The following is a 27395-nucleotide window of genomic DNA, read 5'->3' as shown; positions in this document are numbered from 1 at the left end:
GTGACTTTGCTGGGGTTTTTTTAGTTTTTTTTTTTTTTTCGAACCAAGTAACTGCTGTTTCATGTCACAATGAGGAACAAATTAGTAAACTCGAACACAGTGGAGTAGGCAGCTTCTAAGGCATGGACCCGGGGACATCTGTAACCTCCTACTCAAATGTATTGTCTGTGGAAAAGCTCTAGACTTTGTACTTGATGAAATCACAAATTTGAGTTTGCACACTCTAGTTTTTGGATTTGGGAGAGAATCGTTCATGTTCACTGCTATTTTGGACTGTCTCAGACCAAAGGAATAATGAATAGGTTTTGAAAATGGGGGCAGTTCCCCTTTAAAATAACAAAAATCATAAATGCTTTAAGCCAAAATGTGTTGTTTGCTACTTATTTGCTTCATTGATGTGCCATGACAGATTGTCTTGCAGAATAAAGGCCATAATTTGACAGTAAACTGGCATGGGGCACAAAGTATATTGCAGCCCTGCTCACAGCCCATTGCCTGCAACCTCCTTTTCAACAAAATCTCCAGTCCTAATAACCATCCAATAAGGCTTCGGGCTTAAGAGTTTCTGTGTGCAGTGATGTAAATAAAACCCTTGTTTTTGCCCATAACTTAAACTTGGACTTTATTATACAGCTTAGAGATTGTTTTTATACCTCCAGTCTTATAATCACTCTGCTCCTCCAGCCCACTTTCTTCTTTTCATCCTCGTCTTTTATCCACTTTCTCTCATTCTTCCCTGTGACCCGGGGTGTGCTGGCACAGTATACTGTGGCCTGATCGCAAATAATACCCAAATTGAAAGCTCAATAATGAAAGATTATGGCTTCTCTGAATAGCCACGCTAGGCTTTTATTCAGTGCCTGTATACAATACAAAGAACCGAACAGAAAAGGAACAAACATTGACCTCTGCAGGAGTATAAAAGACTACAGCGGAGCTTTTGTGCTAATATTTAAATACACTGCCTCGACCAAAAGTTATAACCCCTCTACTAATATATAAAGAAAAAAACAACTTTTTTTAAAACATGAAAAATAATGGAAGGAATTTTTAAAAAGGCAAAACATGGCTTGACATACCACAGCGTTTAGTCCCCTTAACTACTGCACTTGAGTTCCTTCCTGCTGCTCCATTTTGGGTCTCCTTATACTTAGAAATAGGTACATAGAGGAAGCAATCAGAAGGGAACGGAAAGCAGGGGGTAAACCAACCATGATTACTGTGAGAGAACACGGCAGGAGGTCAAAGAAAAATGTATAGCAGAAGGTAGGAAGGAGCTAATTGGCTTGCTGAGCAGTGAAACCAGCCCCATCCATTCCCCTGGCTTTATTAAGACATGCCCTTCATTAGGTGAGCACAAAGGGGACGGAGCAGTGATCACATTTATCCCGGGGAGGTAGAGGTGGGGGCGCTTACAGTGCATGTGTGTTTGTGTCGAAAGGGGGACAGAGGGGGGTCTCCTTGTTTATATGTAGATGCCTTTGTCTCGTTGTGAGCGTGAGGATGAGCAGAAAGCCGCCAACAGAGACAGGGATGAGATGGATGAGGTGGGCGACGTGTGTGCGCATGCAGCTCTGTTTGTGTGGAGACTTTGTCAAGATCCCGGTGGCACGCCACACATTTGTTTGTGTGTGCTGAAAAGGCGTTTGCTTGTGGATGTATACCTGCTGTTTGCATTAAGACATGCATGACTGAACACAGATACACAGGCTGATGGATGAATGCACATCCTTAAGTATACTGTATGAATGCAACATTCAAGCATACAAATGGACATGCATGAACACACAGTCAGCAAACACATGCACATTAACACAGCAGACTGTCTTTTACCTCTTCAATCTCCCGTCAGGGACCATGAATGGAAATTAGCTGTTAGCTTTATCAGGTGCACTGTGCATTAAAATAAGAAATCAAATTAGCTGATGCATGACGAGGGATGTCAACAGTTAGCCGGTTTACTGCAGAGAATATTTTTCACCACTCACGCATGTAAAGCTATAGTTTGATTTTGCTGCTCTTTAGTTTACTGCACCGTGCACCACCCGGGTCTGGTGGGAGCTAACATTAGCTAGCGGTGCTGCTAATTCAGCAATAACTGCTTGTAATGCCATCCCAATTTATTGAAGCAACTTGCCTCTCCTTTTATCCAACAAAAAAGTTGCCACGTGGCAATAACATAGACTGACTAAAAAGCCCATTCTAGTACATTGAAAGCCTTCTAACAAGGCCATGAAGTGGAATTGCTTCATACTCTACTCCATGTGAACAAGTGTTGAATCAGGAGAGATGCTGGTTAATAGCCTCGCCGCCGAACCGCACCAGCCATCAAATGCTCTTCATATTGATCTGCAATATTCACCACTAAGTGGCAATTGCGCCCAAAAATATATTTTTTTAAAGCAAGTGCTCTTGTAAAGGGCCAGTGTTTAGGATTTTGGGAATCTATTGGCAGGGATGGATACCTAATATTAACATGTGTTTTCATTTGTGTATAATCAGCTGGAACTAAGAATCAGTTTTCTTTTATTTTTAGAATGAGCCCTTCATTTTATCTAGGACGCTGGTCCTCTTTCACTTAATCTGTCATGTTGCACCACAATGTCTGTACAGTAGCCCAGAACAGACAAGAACTGACTTAAGAAGGGACCATTCACAATTTCAGGTTGAAGTGTAAACCAAAGTAGGAAAAGGACAGGTATTCCAACACATTCTCAGCCTAAGTCGTCACATTTTGCCACTTTGTCAGGTGACTTCCACGTCTGCATACTACGCTGTATCCTTCTGCATCTGCTGTTGACGTTCCGTGATGCAGCTACTAATGCTGGGATGTCAACTAAAGCACATGGAGAGATTAGGCTATAAAGGTTTATATTGGTGTTGGTATCTTACGCTGAAAGCACTGACAAACTGGCAGTATTTGACACTTTGGAATGACAGTGAGCTGAGTAATTAACTCGTTGCCATCTGCAATCTTGCCACTAGATGACACTAAACCATACACACTGGTTCATTTGACAAATTCATATTGACCAGTTTGACAAAGGTAAAATCTTAACAAAAGGTCTACTTCCCAGCTTTCTTTCACATACTTAACATTTAAGTACAATGCAACATTACTGACGAACAGCTGCAGTTTGCATCATCATAGCTCTTAATATAATTGTACCTTTGGCTGATTCCCTAAAAACTTCCATTTCCTTCTTACCTATTTTTGCATAATTGGACCAAGTTTTTTCTGTCAAGGGCCATGTTGCGTGGTTATTTACTCCCTACACATGCTGTTGTTGTTGCTGTGGAATAGCCTCATGACGTAATACTGTTGATGTTGATTTTCTATTATTATTCTGTCTTAGCTCTGAGAAAAAAACAACACAGCCACAGCACTATGAGTCACATATCACCTGCAGTCATGAATACTTTGAGTTGTTTCCTAGTTTGTGTTCTGGCATTTATCTACTTCCCAGATTGGGAAGGAAGAAATTGTTTTTGAGTAAACTAAAACGGAACAGAACAGACCAACTGTAATGTTTGATTGGACAGTTTCAATTAGGGCTGGGTGATATGGAGAAAATAAAAGATCATAATGTTTTTGCCCAAATCTTTCTATAAATAATTATCACTAATGTGGATAAAATGGGTCACAGGTAAATGCAAATAAAGCCACTTTCCCACTGGACAAAATACCAACGAACACCTGTTAAAATCTGGCTATTGTCTGTAATGGAAAAGGTTATTTTTGGCATTCATTCCCAAGACAAATGACTCTGCAGTAGTCATGTATCGGCTCAGCTCAACAGTGAAGGAAACATTACTTTAAATGTACAAGCTAATTTTCACTCCTTTTCCAGTGTGATGCAGAATAGAAATTTTTTAAAAAAAGATAAGAAACAATGCATGTAAAAAAAGTGAATTGACATCCCTGGACATCCAAAACTGATGCTGGTGGGGTACCTGAAGCATCATATTTTGACCTGTAGGGCCACAGACCAGTATTTGATGTACTGGGAGTGAGAATGTATTGGAGAATTACACCTTACTGTAATGCAGCATTTGAAACCAGAGAAGATAACACTCACAATATTTTATTACTGTAGACAATATCTAGTCAATATATTGCCCATTTTTTTGTTTGATTTGTGACAACTGCACTTATTGTATTAAAAGGCATGCACTTCTGCATGTATACAGTCATTCTTACATACATTAACCTGCATTTGTCTAACAAATGGCATTATGGGACATGTAGTAACAATCTTAATACCTTACTTTCAGGAATTCCATCCTTCAAACTTTCATTTGGAAAGCCTGTGAGCCGTTTCAGACAGTAGTTGTCTCTGCAGCATAAATCCAACGCACCTTTTCCAATAAGGCAGTGCCCACTCTGCCACTCTGATTCTACCAGTGCTGCAACACTGCTGCATCCACCTGTGGGCTCTGATTAAGTCCTCTGCTGGAGGGAAATGCTATTTGGCACCTCTCCAAATATCAGTGATATTTGCACAGAGTGTTGTATTTGTGCAGAGCATGCACCGATAATACTGTGTTCACATAATAATAAATCAGCACCATGTCACGTGGCTCTCTGAAATGTAATGAACAGCAGCCAAGATGGGGGAAAAAGGTGTTATTTTGTGGCTGACACACAAGCAACACTTTCTTTGAGTTCATTCTCACGTTGAACTCTATACTTGGCTCGATAAACGGTGGCGCACGCACAGGGGCAGTTATGAAGTTCAGCTGACAGTTTGGTAAACACCTCATTTACAACACCTGGGTGTGTGCTCGCGTGCGCGGACGTTTACTTTCCGGCCACTGTAGTGTATAGAGGAAGTGATCGATAAGAAGAGTCGACTCCTCTTTTCTCCTCCTCTGCCTGTGATTCTCCTGCTGAAACCTGCCCATACATTATTGAGCGCCGACGAACAATGTTCCACTGCGTTAATTTTTCAGCAGGGCAGGGGTGGACTGCAGACACACCCTGTCCCTAAGCCGTGGTTTGGTCAGGTTAGTGATGCGTACTGTCTCGCATAGTGTGCGTGCCGACTGTGTGTTTGCTTATGTATAACCTCTGACTACCCTAAATTCCTCATACAGCAACAGCAAGAGTTTAAAAGTCTTTCATAACATCTTATAATAAGCCCTTGCATGCTTGAAATTACCCAATTTTGCACTTTAACTGATGTAGAAACTCTCCACTGATATGAATTTGCTTAAAATCTTACACTACATGACATTTTGAATAGAAGATATGGCTTTAAATCCTGCTTGTTTTAATACACAAGGATCTCAGTGGAGCATAGTGAAGGTTATCTGGAGGGTTGTTTCGAGCACAATTTTTAGCCATATGATCCAGACACTTGAGATGCTTCCCAGCTTTATTGTGTCCCATAATACAGGAATTGATTTGCCTCCATAAACATAATAGCATAATATGCTCAGTGTACTGTGCACTGCACTCCAACACTAAGGAGATTTTTTTCTGTCTGGATCTTGTGGGAAATTAAACCAGCTTGCTCCTGACTGAGCACACACAAATTTGCGTATGGACGAAATGGGCAATTACACAAAAGTAACAGAAATGGAGAAGAGTGTATTGGCATACGTTAAATCACACTTTCTTTCATTTTTATAGTACATAATCTTTCCCACACCTGTGTATTAAAAGATTTTTTTTTCTTTGTGTAGCTCTGTTTCGCAGCATTAGCTGCTTAGTCTAGCTTTGCAAGTCATTATCGGAGGTGTGGAGAGGATTGCTGTGGGGTATGTGATAAAGGTAAGCACGCAAGCTGAGAGCTTAGCCTGTCGTGGCTAAAGGTTAGCTCGCAGATTTACGACTGCCGTCCCTCTTTGCCCGGGCTGTTTCAAGAGGTAGACACTTTTAATGTTTGAGCTGCTCTGATTGATTGTGGACCAGACAGTACTGTGTTATCCCTACGCTGGAGGAGAGGAGAGCGGAGAAGAGGACAGAAATATGAGTAATATCAGTTTTCAAACTTTTCTTGAAAGCTGATATGATTCTTGTGCCAAGTTAATTTTTGTTATCACATATGACTGATCATTTTATACCCAAGATCAATGATTCACAGCCGGTTCCGCTTGCCAGCCCTTTGAAACAAAGTAAAGTTACTTACAGTCATCAACTGTATAGAAGAAGTGGATATGATGTCACCTATTGGTTTGTGGACTCCCTGTTTTGAAGCTTTGAGTGTCATTTTTGCCGTCGCCATCTTTTTTTTTTTTTTTTTTTTTGAGCCACAAGTGGGTAGATGCACTCTTAGAAATTAAGGTGCAGCCTCCTTTCCATTCCTCTTAGATTCTTCCATGCCCTGGAGGTGTAAACACTCATATTTCAGAAGAGAGAAAGAACATTTTTTTGTAGCAGCAACATGCCTTTGCTTTGTTTTCGTCTTGTTAATCATCTTGTGACCTCTTACATTTCTTCTTTTGACCCCTAGAGGGACCCTGGCCCACAGGTTGGAAACAAGCATCTTAGAATGACTTAAATGAAAATAGCAGCACTATAGCAGCAGATCTAATGTATGCTGGGTGTGGATGTAGCATGTATTACAAGATGACAAAATTAAGTCCTCTGTACCAATAAATAAATAAATAAATACTGATGACGGATGAATAAATGATAATCCCTAATGAGCTTGTGACCTTGCACGGGTCATGCTCTCATGCCTACCGAGAGTCAGTCTGCTGAACAGTCCAGGAGTCTTTGGCCCTGCAGCACTGGCTGGAGTATCAAGAATCGTGGCTGTCTGCGAGGTCTCGTGGGAATCACAGTGCTACAGGCGAAGAGGAAGAGGAGAAGGCGTCACTGAGCCATGAATTGAACAGAAAGGGCCAGCGGTAATACACTGGAGATGTGCCAAAAGCTGAGTGTGAGGGCAAGATGTGTGTGTTTGTGCACATGTATGTGTATGTATGGATATGTGTGAACAGAATAGTGAGCAGATGATTGGGTCTGTGAAATCCGTGTATGTGTGTTAAGACACACACGGGCGAGTGGAAATCAGCAGCTGGCCTTGGTTTGAGTGTCTCTTAGGGATGAGAAAAATATCACACAGACACACACACACATACAGAGACATGTCTGCCAAACCCCAGTCACACACACAAAATGTACAGTACCGTGCTGACATACATACACTGGCACATTTTGGAGAGCCTCCATTTCCCGTCCGGTGTGCATGTACACACACACACACACACACACACACACACACACACACACACATATACGCACTCACAGCAAGAGGGCCAGACCAGTGTGCTAAATAAAGACAGACAGTAGAACAGATTTTCACACCCAGCAGGGCCATTAGCGGCTCGGTTAGACCACCAGCAAACTTCCATCCTCATTAGCATCACAAACACATACATCCAGACACCTGCCAGCAAAGAATGACACATGCACACACACACAGATTATGTAGAGTTAAATAAATAGGCATCCACATACATATAAACACTCATTCACTTGTGCGATTAATGGAAAGCAGGCTGCGTCTCCCAACACCAGTTAAAAAAGTTTTGACAGTCAAGTGTAAAAACTATAAGCACCTGTGTTTGTCTGCATGTGTGGGACCCCCAGGCTGCACCTGAAATATGTATGCCGTGTCCGGGAGCATCGGACCCCTGAGGATTGAGCTAGGAGCGAGGTTGCTTTTCATGGCTGCCACCGCCGCCGCCACCGCAGCAGCACAGCCTTCTGGGAACTGGAAAGTAGCCCGTTTGTGTGTGAAAACTCAGCCGTGTGGTTTGGCTCACTAAAGCTGAGAAAAAGTGTCACCTGTAAAGCTGGCGAGCTCTGAGACGTGACAGACGGACATTTCTCTAACGAAGGACAGTGAGTGATTAAACTGGTTGGATTATTTCAATACATTTAGCCTCTATTCAGCCTGCGTTCTCTTCAGTCCGATGTGTTTTTGTTCGGTGTGAAAGCAAATCCAGAGACGATCCTGAGTGCAGGGAAGAACATTTATCTGAGGTCATGGGGTCATCATCATGTAGGTGGCATAAGTCAGTCATCGGAAATGATTCAGCTGAAGTCAGAAAGGAACCGTGAACAAATACAAAGTGAAGGTTTTTCCATTTAAATACTGCTTTTTTCCAAGCTTGTTGTGTGCAATTCATAAATTGTACGGCAGTAATGGACAAAGCCACCATGACTTCACCTATTGGTTTGTGGACTCACATAGTGGGGCCCCAAGTTTCATATTTGTCTGTTGACATCCTTTTGTGGCGAGAGGGTTTAGTTGTTTTTTTCAGGAGGCTAGAGACTAGAGCTTTGATTGTGCCCGAAAAAATCAGAAACAACCCTATCACGGTTTCTATCAAAGCTTAACCCAAACCCATACCACAGAAGCAAGTGGCCATTACAGGAACTGCAGTTTTTGGCATTCTCTGCATTGGCTTCATTTTTCAGCTTCCTCTTGATATGGTGTTATTCATAAATACATGTATTTATGTTTACATTCTGTTTTATAAGTGTTACATCAGAGCCTAAAAACTGATGGTGGATAGAAGTAAAAGGATTGTTGTGACCTTGAAGAGTATTCGAAGGGAAATAGGAGAAATGTCCCCAACTCGAGCTCTTGTTATTTTAGAAATAAATTCTCCAAGTTCTTCTGAATTATGAATTCCCACCTCCGGGCAGGCATTTGTACCTGGCACTGTTCTCGTTAATGAGCAAGCTGATTTAATTGACTGTGCTGCTGCAGACTTGGTTGTGGGAGTCCGTCTGACACACTAACCTGCACACATGCACACACACGCATATGCTCACACGCTCAAGCTTTGAATCGACCTGGGCCGTGGCCCCGGGGAGCATCCTCTGGCGTGAGCTGTGCTGTATGCAAATGAAGGGCCTATGTCACACAATAATTGCTTTGTGTTACACAGGAAGCACAGAGCCGCATAATGGGAGCTCGAGTCGGGTTGGATTTGTGTTCACATTCACTGGAAGTGTATGAGACTCACTGGTCTTTGTGGGTGTGAATGCATTTAATGTCATGACCGTGGCATGAGACAGGTGATTCAGTATGTTATCCTGAGCCTCATTAGTCAGTAGTTTATTTTACAGAATGTAAAGAGAAAAACTACTGCACACTGTCCTGCTTACTTCTGACATATTTATCAAATGAAAAAAAAAGACATTTGTTTAGCAGACCTTCATCAGGTATGATGGCAGCATCAGATCTTTTCTACATATATACAGAGAGTCTGCCTCAATTATTTAATCATCCTATCAGAAGACTGCTGAGACCGACGATTACCTAAAACTGATTTCCATCATCAGCCAAACAATATATATACATATATATATATATATATATATATATATATATATATATATATATATATATATATATATATATTTTTTTTTTTTACAAAAAATCGATAAGCTTTAGATATGGTTACAAATCAAAAGTTTTATACCTTTGTAGGTTTTTTTTATTTACACAAAATCACAATAAGCATTAAATATAACTACATTTAACCCTGCAGCACTTTTTATACCTGTATAATTAAGCAGCCTGGAAGACAATATATATATATATATATATATATATATATATATATATATATATATATATATATATATATATATATATATATATATATATATATATATATATATATATATATATATATATATATATATATATATATATATATATATATATATATATATACATACATATATATATATATATATATATATATATATATATATATATATATATATTAAACACACTTTATTGGAGGAAGTGCAAAATATAACAGCATACAAATATTAAAGATCTAGTACTTCTGTTGTTTTTCCCCCTCATTTTTTGCAAACATATCATAAATAAAAAAAAAAAAACCACATAAACAAACAATGGAAGGCATAATTAATTAAAAATGTCTTACAGTTATATAAAGTCTTGTTTGCCAAGAAAACATATCTAGACTTCTCAACATTAGCAGCTGTTTTAATTTATTTTCAACCAGATTAGTTAGGTTGACTACATTAGTTTGCAGTAAAGTAACAACAGCATGGTTGAAATAGCTTATCAATGTTATCAGGTCCAATTGGCTGACCGTATCTAGATAATAATATAGCAGTACCAGCCAAAAGTTGCTATGGTAGTTTCACATGGGTTGTGTTTTGCTGGTGTGTGTAAACTCCAGATCTGGCAGTGGTTTGCTGAAGGAATTTAAGTTCGAGTGCTGGCGTTGCTGTGATTGGTCAGAGGGTTTACTGGGGTGGCTGTGATTGGTCAGAGGGTTCTCTAGGGTGGCTGTGATTGGTCAGAGGGGCGGGGCCATGAAGTCGACGTTGAGGGCTCCAAACGTCATCGATACTCTCCGTCGCTCAGACAACGTGAAGCCGACAGCTGGATGCAGATCACTCAAGCTGTCTTCCTCTACTTTTCCTCCTTCTCAAGGTAACTAACAACAAACAAACCACCTTGGACTTATGAGGACACGTTGTTGACAATTTGTCCAACTTCACTGTTGTGTATTGTGAGAGAAAAGTGCGCATTTTATGTTGTTTGGAGAGTTTCAAGCTAACGTCGGTCAGCACGTAAGCTAGCTAACCGGCGTCAACTACGTCATTGTTGTTAGCATAAAAATGTCGTTAACATGAAGAATGTCGTTAGCGTTAAGGTAGTAAACTGTACGCATATTTTTGCTCGAAGTTAAGGTGTGTAAGCAGGTGTTTACTTTGTCGCTGTAAGATGCCTGTCCATGTAAGGGCTAAAATTGTTCGGTTGAGAAGTTGAAATGGGTTTCTTGAGCCTTCGTTTTGGATACCTGGCTGGAGGGAAGTCACATAATATGTTACTGAGGTGATTTAGGAAAATGATTGTGTTGCTATCTGTGGAAACTAGTACTGAGATTTATTTCAAAATAGTGGGACAGAGGCAATGAGCACCTTTGTAAGAAATGTTCTTGCAAGAAATTCAATGTAAAATTTATTGATTATTATCATAGTTACACATTTTTAATTGTGTAACAGATTTTTATTTTTTAAATCTTGTTTGCTTTGCTTTTTTTCCCTTTCTTTTTTTATTTAATTTTTTGTTTTATTACTAATTTTCAGGTAATATCCTTGTACTTTTTACTATTTTCTTGCTAATTTTGGGTCATTTCTTCTTTTGTTTCTCATTGAATCTTCCCATGTTGTTGAATTTTCTTACATTTGAAAGGGTTAAGTTATAAATAACAATGTAAATTATAATTATATTGTAATGTGAAGCATTTTTTTTTTATAGTACAAGCATTATTTGCCTTACTCTACATATTACAATGCTTTCATTTATTCCCTGCTGCCAAGTATTGTAAATTTAGTTGCCAATGGGGTTTTTCTTTACAACATTTTGACTTGTCATAGTAGAAAAATCACAGGTGGTGCTAGTAACATTAAGTGAGCCAGCATGCACAATACCAGGGCCCTGAAATCAAAGCAGCGAAATGGAATTAAGCCATAATACATTTCATCATTTACACCTGTGCATTTCCTACTGTGAAATTACAGAATATTCTCTGTGAACAAGCCCCTTTTAGAAATTAAAGCAACAATAACAGATTGTTTTGGCCAATTGAGGGCAGGGTAACAAGATGTAAACATAAACATTGACATAGTTTTTGAACAAGGTGCAGGGGTGATGTAGTTGACGAAAAAGCCAGTTGGCTCCTCTGCTCTTTTCTGATCACATAAAGCTAATCTTCTGTCTCTGTCTTTCTTCTCATCTAGCAGTAATACTGGACTATTATTAAAATAATGTAGAAAAGACAATAGATAGGATAATGGAACTATTATGGCAGATTGGCACTGCAGAAAAAGTTTTGGCTCGCTCGTGGCTTCCACCCTTTGGGCTGTTTCCACCTCCTGTCGGTAGTTGAGCCCCCTGGCTTTGCGGTGCTTCGCAAAGTTTGATGATGACGTCTGTTTGAGTACATAACTTTGAATTAATTAGTCATTTGATCCATGGTTTATATAAGACACATTGACTAGTGCAGCTTCAATTGCATTATTATTATAGTTTTATTAATAATAATAATAATAAATTTCTTCTTTTTACTGTTGTTACTATTTTATTATTTATTTATGTATTTTTTATTTTTTAGCTGAAGAAATAGGAGTAGTAGAAATACTTTAGTATTTTTTAAAGCAGTTTTTCACAATTTTTGAACTTTTATGGAATAAACATTTAATTTATCCATGAAAAAGCAATTGTTAAACATTAATTAAAAAATCATTAAATGCATACCTAAGTTATTATGTCAGCTCATGTCCCCGGGGTGTTTCTCTGCTGCTGCGTGTGCTGATTCCACACTTAGATTACCACTGATGAGCTCTCATAGACTTCCTAATGAGAGGGACTATTGGAGATACTCATCGGTGATCAATGTTTTCTTTGGCCTCGCACCTTTCCTGTGGATGAATGAGTACCTGTGTACGGGTGATACGGTATGCAAGCTGGCGGTTTGTTTGCACACCTCTCTCTCCCTCTCGCCACAGTGCTTGTCTGTCCCTTTTTTGCTCTTTTTCCCCGCCTCTGTCTTTCTTCTGCCTCCTCCCTCGTCTCTCTTTTATCTCTTCATCGTAGATAAAAGCAAAGCGCACATCGCCAGGGAATAATTAGTCTCGGCCATCTCAAATCACGATTGCACATCTCAATCTCCCTCATTTTTGCAGCCTATCTCCCTCTGTGTCAGGCATAGTATTAACCTGCACTGCTTTGGGAGATGCCCAAGCACTCCAACTCTAAAGGTACCTCATAGTCTGTTTTACATTTTATCTCTGTTTTGCATCTGTTAAGCCCTCTGCTTGCCATGCTGCTCTCTCATATATCTTTTTCACTTGTTTTTTTTTCCCTGTATCACTTAACCTAAGTTTTCATTTTGTCTTTGGTTCATTGTGTATTATATCTTTGCACTGACAGACACTTAACTTCAAAGTGACTCTTTGATTAGACCTGTCTGTTTTTTTGACTCCGCACTTTATACCTCTGCCATGTCGAGGCTCTTTCGTGTCTGACTAGCCAAAGGGTTCACATTTTAACAGAACAAAGTGCAGTCGGGGGGCACGATTTCAAACTTGAAAATGATAGGTAGTAATGTGAGATGAAGCTGACAGATCAATACTGCGTGGTGCTTTATTGAATCTCCTGTGTTATTCTGTTTGTCGTAAATATTCATTTATGACGGCCAGCCTACAGGTTAACACAGCGCCCAGGTTCTCAAAAGTCAGAAGTCAGAAACACCAAAATGCTGTTTATCAATAACCATCAAGAATGAATATTCATTGGTTAACTTATTCAGATAAGTCATGTACTTTTGAACTGCAAACATCTGTTGCTCATGCTTGTAATTTCTCTTATTTTTCCTTATTAGTTATCTTTATGGGTACCATGCTTTATATCCTTGATGTTTTTTTTTGTAATTGTTTTCCTCAATATAGCTTAAGATAACATTTCAATCTGCCGGACACTATTTCAAAAAACAAGCTAAATTAAAGACCGACATGTGTAACAAGGGATGCACAATAATATCGACACATCCTCTGTATCAGCAGATACTGGCTCTTAGACGAAATATCTGAATCGGCCAACATGCTGTTTTCTGCCGATATCACAAACCAGTGTTGACAAAGTGAACATATATAAAACATCAACCCTATGCTGAAGTTTTTTTTCTCATTTGCACAATAAATGGATATTACATACATTCAAAAGCATTGTATTTTATGTCTCCATCTGCTGGTGGGCTATCATGATAAAAATATGCCTCATATGATGCTAATTCCATTACAGAAGAGACTTGATTATTACTAAAATTAGGTTAAAAAAAAGTGGATATATCAATATCAGTACTGGTATTAGCCTAATGAGTTGTTATATGTTGGCATATCAGATATCTGCAAAAAATCCAATATCGTGCATTCCCAGTGGGGTAAAAGGGAAAGTTGACAGAAAAGAAACCTCAAGTACAGTACAGACATTCCCCCAAAATACAGCGGTATTTTAACAAAGTATTTTTACTTAATTAAATCACAAAATTGTTCGTTTTGGTTAACCATTGACATCCCTAATTTTGTCCAACCAGTTCATATTAATGATGGTAGACTGATTCTGTAATCCACTGCAACTGTGATGTCCCCGTAATGTCATACATCTGTATTTATACGGCTTATATATTTTTTAGAGAAGCAGACACATTGAACTTTTATTTGGTTGGGAATTTTATTGATGTTTTTTAATGTTTTTTTTTAAATGTAATTTGGGGTCAATTTTGAGTTTCCAATTAGCCTATAATGCATATTTTTGGATTTGTGGGAGGAAACCTGAGTACCAGGAGAAAACCCACGCAGACACAGGGAGAATATACAAACTCCACACTGAGACAGGTGGAGATGTCTCTGTGAGGCTGCAGTGCTAATCACTGAGCCGCTGTGCTGCCCTGAAATTAGAGGGTGGAGAGGGTGGAAGAGGGACCGTGGATGGAAGGAGGGAGTGAGGTAGATGGAGGAGGGAGGCTGGGTTGGAGGGGGGTTGGAAATTGAGGGTGGGAAGTAGAAGGGACTGACTATTGTCCAACCTTACTAAAGCCACCCACCTTACTGTCCCCATCAAACTGGATGCACCCTGTTCTTGGGCATCCAGTTTGATAAACACCTCTTTGTCTCTGCTTTCTCCTCCTTTGCTTTCTTTTTCATGTCAGCCTTCTCCTTCTTCTCCCTCTCTTTCTCATGCATTTTGCTTTTCATTGTCTGCAGCTCTGTCTCGCTATCTTCAGTCTGCCTCCTGCGAAACCAGACCACTCTTCTCTTCCACTTCAGTTTGAGACAGAGCTCCTCCAGTTCCTTTTTCTCCTCCTCGAGCTGTTTTACTTTTGTCTTCATTTGTGTCTTTTGTGTCCCCCAGCTCTTTTGTTTCTCCGCAAGGTCATTTTTGAGCTTCTCCTCCTGCTCTTCCTTGTCGTCCTCCATCTCCTCTACCTTTGTCTCCAGCTCTTTTACTTTCTCCAACAGCTCTTCTTCTTTGGTCAGCAGATCCTTGAACTTCATCTCCAGAGCGTTGTTTTGCTGCAGAGCTTTCACTTTGGTCTTCCAGCTCAGTTCTGTCTTGTTCAGGTCCCTCCTGGACTTCTCCTCCAGGTCCCTGTATTTTACCTGCCAGTCTTTCTCACGTTGGATGCATTCTGCTTCTTTGCGCAGCAGCTCGGAGACTTTCTCTCTCTCCTCGTCCAACATTGTTGCCATGAATACTAACATTTTCGCGTGCGGGGCGTTATCTCCCTGCTCAGCCTGGAAATTGAGTCTTCTCTCAAGGAGGAGGATTTGGTACTCAAGCTTTTTGATGGTCTGTTGGCTCTTTTTGTTTTCACTATTGAACTCCTCCTCCTTGGTGTTAAGAAGCTCTGTCAGTCGACTTATTTCTAGTTGGTCGTCATGGCTTTTCTGGCAAACCTCTTCCTTTTCAGCCACTAATGTTTGATTTTGCTCTGACAGGTTGTCTATCTGCCCCTTCAGGCGTTCGATCTCCTGTAGAGCATTATGAAGGGCATTTTGAGGACCACCAACTGATCTTCTCCCATTTTGGGTTTTTTTTCTTCCTTCCATGGCGCTGTCTGTAGTAGACTCTTGTGCGCAGAAGAAAGTGGTCGTCTTTAGCAGACTTAAGTTGTCTGTAGCAGACTTAAGTTGTCTGTAGCAGACTTAAGTTGTCTGTAGCAGACTAGAGTTGTGTGAAGCAGAAAGTAGTTTTCTGTATCAGTCTATGGTTGTCTATGGTCAACTTGTCTGTTGCCTACTGTGGTTGTTTTGCAGAAGCTCGTCTCTGTAGCAGATCCAACTTGTGTGAAATACAAAACACTTGTGTGTAGTGAATATGTCTGTTGAGCTGGTGAGGTATACTTTCTGACTCGCAGCAGAATTCTAGAATGCCGCATCACAACCGGTTCCATTCCGTGGGGCCTTATATGGAATTCAAACACTCTGAGCCTCTTGTCCATAGCAACGGTTGCCGAGGCTCATGCTGCAATTCACTGCAAGTCAGAAGTTGATTATTCCCCAGTCGGTATTCCCAGATTCCCATCTAAATGCGTCCCAGTGCATTTGCTCCAGAGAACATGGATGGATGCCTGTAGCAAACCCGATTTTGATTGTCAGGTCTTTGAGCCTCAAAGGCATTTACGGAGGACCTGAATCAATTACCACAGCGCCATTAGAGAAGAGAAACAGTATATGAAGTAATAAGTCTTTGCTTGTCTTTGTTCCTAAAAATAACTTACAACTGCTTAGCATTGTGTAAGCAGGTGCTGAGTGTAGTAGTGTAAAAGACCACAGCCAAAAGCATAAAGTTGTTGTGAGCATTTGTTTAGTGGCGACTGGAGGTGGGACTCCCAAGAGGCCCCATGATACAATATTATAATGATTTTAGGTCATGATACAATATTATTGCTATTTTAAACATGTCGCAATATGCCGAGTATTGCGGTAACAAATACTGAGATATATATATTGAGATTTATTACCTTTTTTCTACTGCAAATTATGTCCGCAAAAAAAGTAAAAATTTCTCAGTTTTCAGTCAGTTTCGAGTGGACTGAAAAAGTAACTGATTTTATTCTAGAATATTTTAGGCTACCAAAATTTGTATTCATAATGTTAATAATTTCTATGTTTAAAAAAAATATATACTTGGCGTTCATATATTGATACAAATTGCCATACAAAAAAATATTCTACTATGCAGTGTGAATTTTTTTCACCCACCCCTAGTGTGAACAGAAATGCAATGGCGTCAAGACTTCTCAAGCTCAAATCACCTGAATGGAAATGGCAGCTACAACATTCTTACAGCACGTTTTGCTGCACAAACATTACATGAAGTAAAATCATTTATGAAAAGGTAATTATGTTTGGTTCACTGAGTGCACCACTAAGTAGCTATGACATCAGTCAGCCAATTCGGGCTAGATGGATTTTGCCTGAAGTTCAGACTTGTATTCCAACATTAAAGTTTTTCACATTGAAGGTTGCTTTTTTCTGATTTCTAAACACAATGGACCACAGCATTCATATCATAACAGCAGCATGAACTAAAGTTGCTCAGTGAGAGCATTTACAATTGATTAGGTTTAGAATTGAGAACTGATTCAATAATTTTTCAATCAAAAATGTCAGCAAAAATGTCCAGCTTTTTTTTAAATTTGAGAATTTTTTGCTATTCATGATTTTTTTTGATATAAATGAAGAGTCTTTGGGTTCTTGACTGGTGGTTGGACAAAAGCAGTTTAAAGACTTACTTTGGGTTCTGGGGAATCGTGATCAGCTTTTTTTCCCCAATTTTTTGACATTTTCTCGATGATTAATTAATTAATTTTGAAAATAATCCGCAGATTCATCATTAATGGAAATAAATGTTAGTTGCAGCCCTAACCTCGATGATGAAATACCTTACCTCATGCTATACTATTACTGTAAATACTACCTGAGAAGAAATCTTCTATCAAATTAAACATATACTTCCAGTAACTTCAGCAGAATGAAAGTGAAAAGCTTGTTAATCATCTTTGTTCTTTCACCCTGTTTTACTTTCATCCCCTATTTTCCTCCCCATTCCTCCTCTTATCAGTCTACCTCCGGCGGATTTGTCGAGCCGAAATTGAAGAACCAAATATCAGCTCTATAGATCATTTTGACAGTTTAATTTCAATGCGTGATTATCAGTCAATTTGATAATTATATTATCCAACCATCCAATTAATGTGTTCTATATTTACAATGATCATCAAGTAAGCTCTCCATCTTTGCGCCATTTATTACCGGTGAGATATTAGAACCACGAGGGACCTTGACAGTTTGTGTGTGAGGCTTCATGATTGAGATATAAAAATCTGTGTGTGTTGCCCATGTTCACTATGTGCATCGCCCTGTGGAGAGGTTCTCGCTGGTCTTCGTGAATCCATTCCTTCACACTCAACAGAGCGTGTTGAAGAAACACAGTGAGAGCGAAAGACAGAGCGAAACGGAGTGGAGGCGAACGAATGATGAAAGGATTTCATGCCTCCTCCTCGGCTTTACTCCTCTCCTGTCTGCTCCGTCTAGCTCAGAGGAAAGCTGTGCCCTGTGCCAATGAGTTACTGACACACAGATACACAGAGCAGGAGATGCAGGAGGAATCCTTCTTGACTTGATGCCTCTGCTTCCACTTTCCTGTTAGGGGTGATGGAAAAAGTATAACGATCCTTTACTGAAGTAAAAGTACTAATACTGCCCTGTGAAAACAATAAGTAAAAGTCCTGCATTGAAAATGGTACTTAGTTAAAAGTAAGTACAATCTGCGAAATGTACTTGAAGTGTTAAAAGTAAAAGTACAGAATACAGAAAAGTCAGACCAAAACAAAAAAAAAGGAAAAAAAACAACCATAAAAACCACACCCCCAAACTCAAAATTATTAAGAAAAAAAAGAAAAAAGCATCTAAAAACCCTCAAAATTATTTAAAAAAAAACACAGCACAAAACTTAAAATTATTAAAAATAACAATGACACTTTGATAAATCAACTACTTGTTGCTGCTGTCCGTGTATAAACAGTTTTGTAACTTAATAGATGACAAAACATAATTTATAAACTCTTCAGTTTTTTTATCTTAATTTGTAAAGTAACAAAAGCATTTAGATAAATCTAGTAAAGTTAAAAGTACAGTATTTCCCTCTGAGTTGTATTGGAGTAGAAGTATAAAGCAGCATGAAAAAAAAATCAACAGTAAAGTACAAGTACTCCAAAGTCATACTTAAGTACAGTAATTCAGTAAATGTACTTAGTTATATTCCATCATTTCCATGTTAGCCAGGAACCTCTGAGCAAGTTAAGATCATCCAACACAATCAACAGTGCCCCAGATGAGATTAGGTAGCCCCAGATCAGACACGTTCAGAGTTTTTTCCATCTGGCGAGATGCAGCGTGGTATTTACATGGCACTGATAATCAAATATCGCAGGGTTTGCTTTGTCTTAGGTGAAATCCAAGCATCTGACCATCTACAATCTGTTACAGTCGGATAGACTTAAGCATCAACTGCAGTTTCCTCTTTGTTCAGGTCTTTTCATTCAAATGTTTTTCTGTAGCATGACAACTTGATGTTTGCTCCTCATCTATGCCTACCTTATCAGGATGAAAGATAAGTTCACACTAAATAAATTTCTTTTTATCCAGAAAGCTCGCTCTTTTATCCTGTCATACGTCAGTCCGTGTTTTTATGCACACATTTGTGCCTCCGGGTTCACGGAAGTGTGTGGGATTTTAGAGTGGGTGTTCTTTATTCGGGTGCTTTTGAGGTATTTTCCATTTGCAAGATGTCTTATTAAAATAATAAAAATAAAAAATAAAAAACTTCAACTTTGTTCTTTATTCTTTACAGATGACGTGCCTCCCTACTTTAAAACGGAGCCAGTGCGCAGCCAGCTCCATCTGGAACGCAATAGGCTGGTGCTCACCTGTATGGCGGAGGGAAGCTGGCCACTGGAGTTCAAATGGATCCACAACAGCACAGAGCTGACCCGCTTCTCACTGGAGTACAGGTGAGGAACAACTTAATACCTCAGATTAAGACAGAAAGTGAAGGAGATGTATATATTACTGACTGATTGTCTTGAACGATTGGTCTAATAAACAGGATGGAAAATTTAACTTGGTTGGAAAGCTACCATATTTGCACCAGAGCTGAGAGTTTCTGGTACTTGCTATCGCCAGTAACTGCCTACTTGCTTTTGGCTGTGTTGCGTTTCATTTTCAGAAATTATCACAATATAAAACGTGCTTTGTGTTTAAAAAGTACAAACGTAAGACAGCAGTTTTTCACCTATCTTTTAAGTGGTTACAGTTTAGTATGTTACCTGTGAGGAACACGATCTCGAGTGCACAGCTGATGTCCTGTGTGGTTTGTTTACATGACGTTAAAAGAAGTGCATATTAACAGTAAACGGTGTGAACAGAGAGGTTCTTGCTTGCTTGCTGTTAGGACACAGTGTTGGGCCTAGTCTTGCTAAAAGATAATAAACATAATTTTCTGGAATATACAAATTACATTTTTTTACACTTGTTTATTATCTCAAATGGACAAGAAAGATGATAGAACATTTGCAAAGCTTTTTTTTTTATAGAATCTGCCTAAAAAGGTGTCAAATTAAAGTAAAATTAAGGTTTCAATCTCCAAAACCCTTTTCGTCCCTTTAGGGCAGTGTATTATTTTGCATGTACATTTTTTTCCTACATAGCCAGTTGTGTTTTTTTTATCACGGAATAGCCTGCTAAATAAAGAGACAGCTCTTGCTGTTGCCTTTTTTCTCGTGCTTTTTGCTTCCGCCTCTCTACTTTCCCCTCGTGGCTCTGTGACCTCCATCAGTCTCTCTAGAGAGGTAGCACACAAGCGAAAGGCGTGAATGCGAGTTAGAGCACGAGATAAACCGTCTTTAATGGTAACTTTAAGATCACGAATGTGGCAAACATTGCTCTTATCTCAGAGAGCAGTGTGTCGGCCCCGAGTGTTTGTGTGTGCGCACTGGTGTGCAGGCAGCAGTGTAAATGAAGCACTCGAGGATTGAAAGAAAGCTTGTTGACACACACTTTGCTGATCTTAGCTGAACTGTTGTCTACATGTGTGAATGTGTATGTGGAAATAACAGAGGGTGAACGTACAGGCAGCATCAGCCTTGTTGATGGTGCTGGGCCTTTCTCCCAGCAATCTGGAGACTGATAAGACCAGAGTGGGGACAGTGGGGCAGGAAGGGCAGAAGTGACACACAGATGCCGAAAATTGATCAGAATGAACTGTACTTGAGAATTACACTGTCTGTTTGCTCAGGGTCTCTTTTGACTGTGTTATTGGGTAAGTGATTGAGTGATAGAATGGGTGATTAAACAAGCAGTCAGGCACAAAGCTGGGCAGGATTATGCATGTGTGAGTGTGCGTGTGTGTGTGTGTGTGTGTGTGTGTGTGTGTGTGTACTGTATAAAAGCATGATTTAACACTGTGTCAAATGGATACTCCAGATTTACAGGAAATGTGTCATTTTCTCAGAAACAGTTGTTGCACTTTTAGAATCACACTTTCCCTCGGATCAATGTTTCTTTTTTTAGCTGACATCCCATTGGTTTATAGTTCAGAACGATGCATTATTGTGCTAATGCCAACCAGATACTGCAGACATTGAAAAGACTTTTAAAAATATAGAACAAATTATTAAAACTACTTTCAAAAGACTAAAATCTGACACCCTCTCACATCTGAAGAGAATTATTTTAATCAAACACTTAAAGATTTTTGCTTACATCTGGCTTTTTAAAGTAATATCGAAGGTTATAATAGTAGGCATGTTATGCGAGTGATAATGAAAAGCAAAGCCCCTTATGTGATGCAGTAACACCTCTTGTAGCGCCTGCTGCGTCATGCCCGAGGGAGCCAGTTCCTACAGACAAGCACATAGCCATAGCATCATGTGACATAGAAAAGCAAAAAAAAAGTGTTTCCAATGCTGCTTTGCAAAATATGGAAATATGCGAAATATATGTGAGCGTAAAAACTTTTTTTGCGATAAATGTTGTTTTTTTTAAATTGACGTTTCCATTAGGCGTATTTTGTATTCGCAGCTTCATTATGCGCAATTTTAGGGTTAATGGAAACCTGTCAAGTGAAATCCCTTTAGAATTGTTTGGTGTAAGGCCATCATAACATTGAGTGTCCATTTTTTTATGTATGTCAACAGCCTTCTGCATGCGAGTCCTGTATGTGTGTGTGTGTGTGTGTGTGTGTGTGTGTATGCAGTCCTCCTCATTCCTCAAGTCGACCTTTCTCCGTGCCAGGAGAGTATTTGAGCAGAGTAGGCCCCCATATTAATGAGGTGATGGTAGAGGTCCCCAGTGCTGAGTGCTGGTTTAAATATTGACACCATGCGACTTGACCTTGTGTCCTCTGGCAACCGATCAATACTGCAAGGTGTGTGTGTGTGTGGGCATTACTATTCAACGTGTGTGTGTGTGTGTGTGTGTGTGTGTGTGTGTGTGTGTGTGTGTGAGAGAGAGAGAGAGAGAGAGAGAGAGAGAGAGAGAGAGTGCTGGTAAAAGATTGGCACAGTTTTAGTGATCTGCCGTGGAGAGTGCCACACTTGGGAGAGAAATAGGCTCAGCATTGACTGCTGTCACATAACAGCAACATCACCTGAATAGGATCTGAGTGCCAAACACACACACACACACACACACACACACACACACACACAGGTATTCACAGCATTTGGCCGGCATCCTGCTTTCTTTGTTCCTAAACAATCTTTTAAAAGATTTATCTCCAAATGAAAATTCAGCTTAATTAAGATTGAAGATTCTATCCAATACAATTAAGGATTTTTGAACCCATCAGCTGGTCAATTATCCTGCACACAATGCTTAAGTAGATCAGTTGGTCTATAGATACACAGCACTACTTTATATCACATGACCAAAACCTCAGGGGCGTTTACCTGGCATGCCACCAGTCTTTATTCTGCCAATTAACCTAGAAACTTAATTACCATGGTTAATTATTAATCAAACCTCAGGAGAAGTTTTTGTTTGTCAATTGGTTCTTGGCTGGGTTGGTGGAGTGTGGCCTCTGTTTCCTGTAGGGAATAGACAGCGTTTGTCCAATTTTCATATTGTAATGAGACGGACAGATTGCAAAAAAAAAGAACATCTTAAAGGACTTAGCAAACACACAATCTAATCAGAGGCCAGACACAAGAAAATGAAATAGCATGATAGAGAGGACATGACAGTTCCCAGCATCACAAGTTCATGCTGATTGCCTTTTCATCTCAATGTACTGAATGTTTCTTGTTGTTATGAAGTTTTGAGGAGTGAAAATTAGTTTTCCAACAATACAATTGCAACTGAAAGAGTGCTTTTTTTTGGTCAGCTCTGCTTTCATATAATCAAGAAAGCAAAAGAAAACATAGAAAATTAGATTAACATTTGGACAGCTAGTATAATAGAGAGTCACTTCCATCTCTCCAGTAATGATCGGTCTTTGCAAAATGTGACATTGTGTTCAGAAATAGGCCAACGGTACATTTTTATTGTGCATAAAAACCAAAAAAAAAACGTGACCAGAGGCACCGTGTTTTCATGTTGTCCATCTGTCTGTTTGTACGTATGTATGTCCTATTCTCGTGAACAAAATATCTCAAGAAAGCCCTCAGGGGATTTTTCCAAACCTCTCAACAATGAACTCAATAATGAACTGATTAAATTTTGGTCTTCGTGGGTCATATGTCAAGGTCATTGTGATATTGTCTGTCTAATTGTTGTGAACATGATATCTCATGAACACCTTGAGGGATTTTTTTCAAATTTGGCACAAACGCTCACTTGGACTTAATGAACTGATCAGAATTTTGTGGTCAAAGGTCAAGGTCAATGTGACCTTGCATCCATCTCATTCTCGTAAATACAATATCTCAAGAGTGGCTCGAGGGAAGTCCCGCAAATTTTCCCACGAACATTCACTTGTACTCAACAATAAACTGATTAGAATTTGGTTTTCATTGGTCAAGGTTACTGTGACTCAAGAATTAATATGGTAGCTATGACGTATATAATAGGATAAAATGATGAAGTGATGACAATTTATATACAAAAGGTCAAACGTCAACTTCACTGTGACAGCATAATATTTTGCAAAAACACTTTTCTGGTCATTACTTAACATCATAACTCAGGAACAGAAGGGGAGACTGTAAGTGCAATTTGTTTGCACAGTTATACAACACAGCGTTAATGCTAGTTTTACAGTAGATAGATTAGAACTAGATTAACTTGCAGTCATGTATTTCCTGAAAATCCACATCTTCCCGTCTCACTTCACACTCATGACTTTGCTTTCATCCTTCCTCTTTGTTCATCCTGTCTGCTTCAGTTAATTCCACTCATACGTGATCTGAGCATCCATCTTATTTTTTTTAAATTTTTTTTTTAACAGATATAATTTCATGGTGGCTCTGAACCAATTAACACAAGTTCAACACAATATTATTCTCTGTCTGGGAAAAGAGATGACGAATTCAGCTTGCTAACTAGATGAAGATGAAGGAAAAGCAGAGGGGCAAAGTAGCCATAGATGACAACTTGTTTAGTGTGTGTTTGAGTGTGTGTGTGTGTGTGTGTGTGTGTGTGTGTGTGTGTGTGTGTGTGTGTGTGTGTGCGCGCGTGCGTGCTTTGGACTCCACACACCAAAAAATTTTATGATGATGTGATACACATGATTGAGTTTCAAGCCATTTAATTTGACGAATGAATGTCCCACACAAGATTGGATATTGTTCTATTTTTCAGAATTATTACTGGTTTCAACTCTTAATTATGTTTTTAAGCCTTCACGCTGATGACAGCCGTGGCGGAAACATTATGCTTTCAGATTGTCTGTCTGTCCGTGTATCCCTTCCCTTTTTGTGAACGTGAAATCTCAAAAACACCTTTAATGAATTTCTTCAAATATGGCACAAGCCTCCAACTGGACTCAAGGATGAACTGATTAGTTTTTGGCAGTTAAAGGTCACTGTGACCTCTTATCCATCCCATTCTTGAAATTTCAAATGTCAAAGGTCAATTTCAAATGTCAAAAGTCACTGTAACCAGTCAAAACAGTGTGCCCATGAGCAGGTTTTGCAGTCAGTTGGATGTGCCATGTTGATGTATTCAGATCAGGATCAGGTCAAAGTGCATGTATGGGAAAAGAAATTGAATGAGGAATTAACAGAGCAGCAGATAAAACCCTGAGATTCAAATTCGATAGTTACTCAATTCCATTCTCATCTTCCATCGTCCCTGTGTGTTATTTTCTTGAGTTTGGCACCATTCAACACCTCTCACAAATCAATGCATTGCTCATACTGCTGCTGCTTCTGTTCACCTCCACACTCAAAGTCAGGTTAAATTCAAATAAATTATATTTGTTGAGCCAGTTTTTGTGACGATCTTTTTCTATTTAATATATATGCATTTACCCATTTGCTCTAATTTATGCTCCTCAATGCTCTGCAACGTGGCTTTGAAGAGCCCTAACATTGTAAATAAAAGCAATAAATGAAAATTAAATAAAATAAATAATAACACGAGTAGATCCACTTCACTGAATGAAATGATGGAATCCTTGAAAACACTGCCTGCTGCTTTTCACTGGCCACTTTATCGGGGACACCTGTTCAACTGCACATAAACACAAACATACATTACATCATATCAGCAAAACATAAGGCAGCAACTCAATGGATTACTTAGGCATGTAGATGTGGTCAAGGTTATCTGCTTAAGTTCAAACCATGCATAAGAATAGGGAGGGAAGGCAATTTATATGAATCCGAACATGGTTTTTGATGCCAAAAGAGCTGGTTTCAGAAATTGCTGCTCTGGTTTATAGAGAATGGTGCGTTATAAAGAAAACATCCAGCAATGGTGGTTCTCTGGGTGATAATGGTTTTACATTGCCCCTGAATACAGTGGCTGAAATGTGTTTGCCTTGTCACTCTGGTTATTGCTTTTATTTTCTCTGGTCATTCTGTCTGGTGGTTTAAGAAAAGTGACAGAGTCTATGGAGCATTGATTCATGTATCAATATGAGGGACTGACCAATAAAATCTCAAATATAAAATATATCAAATAGATGAAAATAGTTGGAACTCTGGCAAGCACCCCAAAAACTTCAAAATCCCAAATGTATGTTTTTCAATTCTGTCATAAATGCAGGTCCTCTTCCTATTAAACTCATTGTATGTGGTGCACAGCATGCACCACCAGAGCTCAGTCTCCAGTCTCTACTGGTTGAACAGGCAGCTGAGCTAAAACACACTGCGACATCTAGTGGTGGAGGGAGAAGTTACAGGACCATAAATAGGCAGACAGAGGCCGCGGGGAATAAATCACGTGAATGAATGTGAAAATTGGTGAATTTGGGCTCTCCGCCCAACTGGAGGGGGTGATTGTTGGAATGGTCGACTTACTAACGAGATTACTAGCAAGGAAACAGGTTTTATTATGTGTCTGTTGAGTTTGAATGAAGTTTGTGTTATGATGAGTTAATGTGGCAGTTAGACCTCGTCAATCTTATGCGATCGAGAGAAAGCTGAATTCACAAAGTGTGCAGTTGTAGTCTCTGTCTAATAATGAATTTTTGGGTTTTTATTAGTCTGAAAAGCTGAAAGTAAGTAGGAAGGTAGGAAATATTACATACCATCTAAACCTAAAATTCACTGCAAATTATGTGATGCGATCATGTCATCATGGACCAAGATTTTTGAGGATGTTTTCAGCAGCTTTTTGGATTTAAGCCACAAACAGGCAGGCAGTTCTGAAGGCAAAAAGGGGGTACAACCCGTTAGTGGTAAGTGCACAACCACATACCATCCTTTTTCAGGAAAAATATGTAGGTAGACTTTAACAGAATGTGAGACAGACTTTGTTATCCAAAAACAACAGAAATCAAGCATGTGTTGTTGAACTGCGTGTTTGATCCATTTCAGTCAGAGTTTTTGATGTAATATCATCTATGATCCATTGTTTAAGATCAGTGATATTCTTGCTGAGGAGACGGAGTAGCAATAACTTCCCATTAAAGGAATAAAACATGACTGCGCTTTGGCCAGTTCTTGAATCACAACATGTCCGTGACTGGTGGTGCTCGGACAGAGCCAGCCAGGCAACATTTCTCTCTGGATGACCTTAATGGATTCCCCTCTGTAACTAAAAACATCCATTTTCTATCTCCCTGGCATTCTCCTCCAGAGCCATCACATACAACAGATGTATTTATTTTTTTTACCTTTCTCTCTACCCACTTGCACTCGCTCAATCCATGGTTTCTGTGGCTGAGTGGAGTGAGTGAGTCTGGAAGTGCAAGTGTGAGAGCGAGAGAGAAAAAAACAGAAGGCTTCGTTTCATTATGCGCCTTTACAGTGTTTGTGTACGAGTGTCTTAATGAGTTTCAGTGTCATTGCAGTGTTGGCAGGTACAGCTGCTTTTTGAATTTGTGATCCACGACCAGCCAACATTAAAAACATTTCTGTATAAGAACATGGACATCTAATTACATTAACAACTAGACCGAATGTTGCACTGCTCGCGTTAATGCACTATTCTCTCATTCCATGAATACTTGTGGACATGTATTCACTGCTATGTGTTATGTTTGTGTAAAGTGTCATTATGTTTCCTTTGCCTGTTAGGATAATCATACTTATGACTGGGTTTACACAGTATGGTATGATTCTGCATAATGCTATGTCTACAGTTTAATACAGTGTGATAGAAACATACTGGTGAGGTTCCCAAACATTTAGTGCTGACCTACATT

At 39.3% G+C, this 27395-nt stretch overlaps 1 protein-coding gene across 7 annotated transcripts in view; it reads left to right on the top strand.

The window, feature by feature from the left end:
• Window positions 1-27395, top strand: part of sdk2b (sidekick cell adhesion molecule 2b) — a 378479-nt gene that overhangs the window by 239056 nt on the left and 112028 nt on the right. For all 7 annotated transcript variants that reach the window (XM_088069843.1, XM_088069841.1, XM_088069844.1 and 4 more), the window contains exon 2: window positions 19437-19596. In XM_088069843.1, coding sequence (XP_087925969.1) covers window positions 19437-19596 — 160 coding nt within the window. The remainder of the gene's footprint in view (window positions 1-19436; window positions 19597-27395) is intronic.

This window comes from Plectropomus leopardus, chromosome 19 (assembly GCF_026936395.1).
Source record: "Plectropomus leopardus strain MGB_pleo_1.0 chromosome 19, ASM2693639v1, whole genome shotgun sequence".
In the NCBI taxonomy this organism is placed as follows: domain Eukaryota; kingdom Metazoa; phylum Chordata; class Actinopteri; order Perciformes; family Serranidae; genus Plectropomus; species Plectropomus leopardus.
Note: the sequence above shows the minus strand (reverse complement) of the source record. Positions and strands in the feature narration are given on the sequence as shown.